Consider the following 3,109-nt stretch of genomic DNA (forward strand, 5'->3'; position numbering starts at 1 on the left):
AGACTGTAGCGTGATTTCAACGGACAGACGAACGGACGGACGGACATGGCTAGATCATCTTATATTTTTACACTGATCAAGGGTCGAAAATGGATACTTCGATGTGTTGCAAACGAAATGACAAAATGAATATACCCCCATTCTTCGGTGGTGGGTATAAAAATGCTGCTAACAGCTCTCAAGGTGTCAAACGTTCACCCAACTGATAATTTTTAACCTTAAAACTTAGAGCATCATAAACAGTTTTAGATTTGTTATGAATTTTAATGATAAGCTTCCCAATTATCAATGGAAGCGAAACACAAAACAGTTGCAATTATTTTTTCAAACCTAAAGCTTGTGGAGCTTGAGTACTCAAATCTTTTAAAATGAAAATTATTCTAGCAATTTTGTGCTTGGCCCTGGCGGCCCAGGTGAGAACATTTTTGTCTAAAGAGCTTTCAATTTATTTTGAAAATCCTTTCACTTTCCCAGGCTGCAGTTGAAAGAGACTCCTATCAAGTCATGAAAGAAATGGCGGCCAATTTAAAGCCCATGATTCAGGCGGTTCTCAAGGATATGCCTACCACAGCACCCTATCGCAAAATCAAACAAGATTGGCAAAATGTCCTTAGCATCTATGATGAGCACAAAGATGGTGAAAAATGTATAGACAAAGTAAATCGCATTATACAGGCCTTTGGAAATACCATAAGAAATTATCTGAAGCGTAACACCAATGAAGTGGAAAAGGAAATGCTGAGGCTGTTCAATCAACACGGTTTTGAAGTTTTCACCGACAAATATGGACAAATGTTGCAATCGGCTAAAAATCCTGAATATGAACTCAACGATAGGTGTTAAATGAATAGCAGACAAGTATTTTGAATAACAAGTTTTGCTCTAAATTTATTCAGAGCGCAGACCGCAGACTTTATAATATAATGAAAAGGCAATGATGAGAAATTTTAACAAAAATACAGTCTAAAACTACAATTTTCAATAACAATTCTTTGAAATTTTTGTGAGAGCAAGTTTAAACTATTTCCTATAGAGAAAAATTCCAAACTATTGTCTGTGCGAATGCCATGTTGAAAAACAGTTTATGCCGGTCAAATTGTGACAAAACTTTCCATAGAGGGTTTATTTTCGACACTCATAGAAAAAAGTTTGCTGGAAATAGCAAACACTGTCTGCTGAATATTAGTAGTTAATTTTTCTGCTATTGTAGCAGAAGTTCTACTATTACAGTAGTACTGCAATACTCAGAGTAGCAGGCTCACTTCTGAAGAGTCTGCTATTTGCTGAAAATAACTGCTGCTTAATTATGAAGGGGATGTAAGAAGAAACAAGTAAAAGCGTGCTAAGTTCGGCCGGGCCGAATCTTAGATACCCTGCACCATGAATCGCATTTGTCGAGTTCTTTTCCCGGCATCTCTTCTTAGGCAAAACAGGATATAAGAAAAGATTTGCTCTGCCATTAGAGCGATATCAAGATATGGTCCGGTTTGGACCACAATTAAATTATATTGGGTTGGCCAAAAAGTAATTGCGGATTTTTTAAAAGAAGGTAAATGCATTTTTAATAAAACTTAGAATGAACTTTAATCAAATATACTCTTTCGACACCTTTTTTCTAAAGCAAGCTAAAAGTAACAGCTGATAACTGACGGAAGAAAGAATGCAATTACAGAGTCACAAGCTGTGAAAAAATTTGTCAACGCCGACTATATGAAAAATCCGCAATTACTTTTTGGGCAACCCAATATGTTGGAGACCTGTGTAAAATGTCAGCCAATTCGAATAAGAATTGCGCCCTTTGGGGGCTCAAGAAGTAAAATAGAGAGATCGATTTATATGGGAGGTGTATCAGGCTATAGACCGATTCAGACCATAATAAACACGTATGTTGATGGTCATAAGAGAATCCATCTTACAAAATTTCAGGCAAATCGGATAATAATTGCGACCTCTAGAGGCTCAAGAAGTCAAGATCGCAGATCGGTTTATATGGCAGCTATATCAGGTTATGAACCGATTTGAGCCTTATTTGAAACAGTTGTTGAAATGAAGAATAAAATACAAAAGTCCCCAGATCTGTTTATATGACAGCTATATCAGGTTATGAACCGATTTAGACTACTATATGGATATCATAACAAAATACTTCGTGCAAAAGTTCATTCAAATCGGATAAGAATTGCGCCCTCTAGAGGCTCATTATATATATATATATATATATATATATATATATATATATATATATATATATATATACATATATATATATATATATATATATATATATATATATATATATATATTTATATATATATATATATATATATATATATACCTGCCATATAAACCGATCTTGGGTCTTGACTTCTTGAGCCTCTAGAGTGCGCAATTCTTATCCGATTTGAATGAAATTTTGCACGACGTGTTTTGCTACGATATCCAATAACTGCGCCAAGTATGGTTTTAATCGGTATATTACCTGATATTGCTGCCATATAAACCGATCTTGGGTCTTGACTTCTTGAGCCTCTACAGTGCGCAATTCTTATCCGATAGGAATGAAATTTTGCACGACGTGTTTTGTTATGATTTCCAACAACTGTGCCAAGTACGGTTCAAATCGGTCCATAACCTGATATAGCTGTCATATAAACCTATCTTGGGTCTTGACTTCTTGAGCCTCTAGAGGGCGCAATTCTCATCCGACTAGACTGAATTTTTACACATAGTGTTTTAGTATCACTTCTAACAACTGTGCTAAGTATGGTTCGATTCGGGTAATAACCTAGTATAGCTGTCATATAAACCGATCTTGGGTCTTGACTTCTTGAGTCTCTAGAGTGCGCAATTCTTATCCGATTAGAATTTTGCGCCACGTGTTTTGTTATGATATGCAACAACTGTGCCAAGTATGGGTCAAATCGGTCCATAACCTGATGTAGCTTTCATATAAACCGATCTTGGGTCTTGACTTCTTGGGCCTCTAGAGAGCGCAATTCTTATCCGATTTGGCTGAAATTTTGTACGACGGATCCTCTCATGACCATCAACATACGTGTTTATTATGGTCTGAATCGGTCTATAGCCCGATACAGCTCCCATATAAATC

General features: G+C 36.1%; 1 protein-coding gene across 1 annotated transcript; it reads left to right on the forward strand.

Moving 5' to 3' along the window:
* Window positions 1-292: 292 nt before the first annotated feature.
* Window positions 293-988, forward strand: LOC106093558 (uncharacterized). Its single transcript, XM_013260627.2, has 2 exons — window positions 293-413; window positions 475-988. Exons 1-2 carry the CDS (start codon window positions 369-371, stop codon window positions 841-843), a joined length of 414 nt encoding a protein of 137 aa, XP_013116081.2. The 5' UTR covers window positions 293-368; the 3' UTR covers window positions 844-988.
* The last annotated feature ends 2,121 nt before the right edge of the window (window positions 989-3,109 follow it).

The sequence above is a fragment of the Stomoxys calcitrans genome, chromosome 1 (genome assembly GCF_963082655.1).
Source record: "Stomoxys calcitrans chromosome 1, idStoCalc2.1, whole genome shotgun sequence".
Classification (NCBI taxonomy): domain Eukaryota; kingdom Metazoa; phylum Arthropoda; class Insecta; order Diptera; family Muscidae; genus Stomoxys; species Stomoxys calcitrans.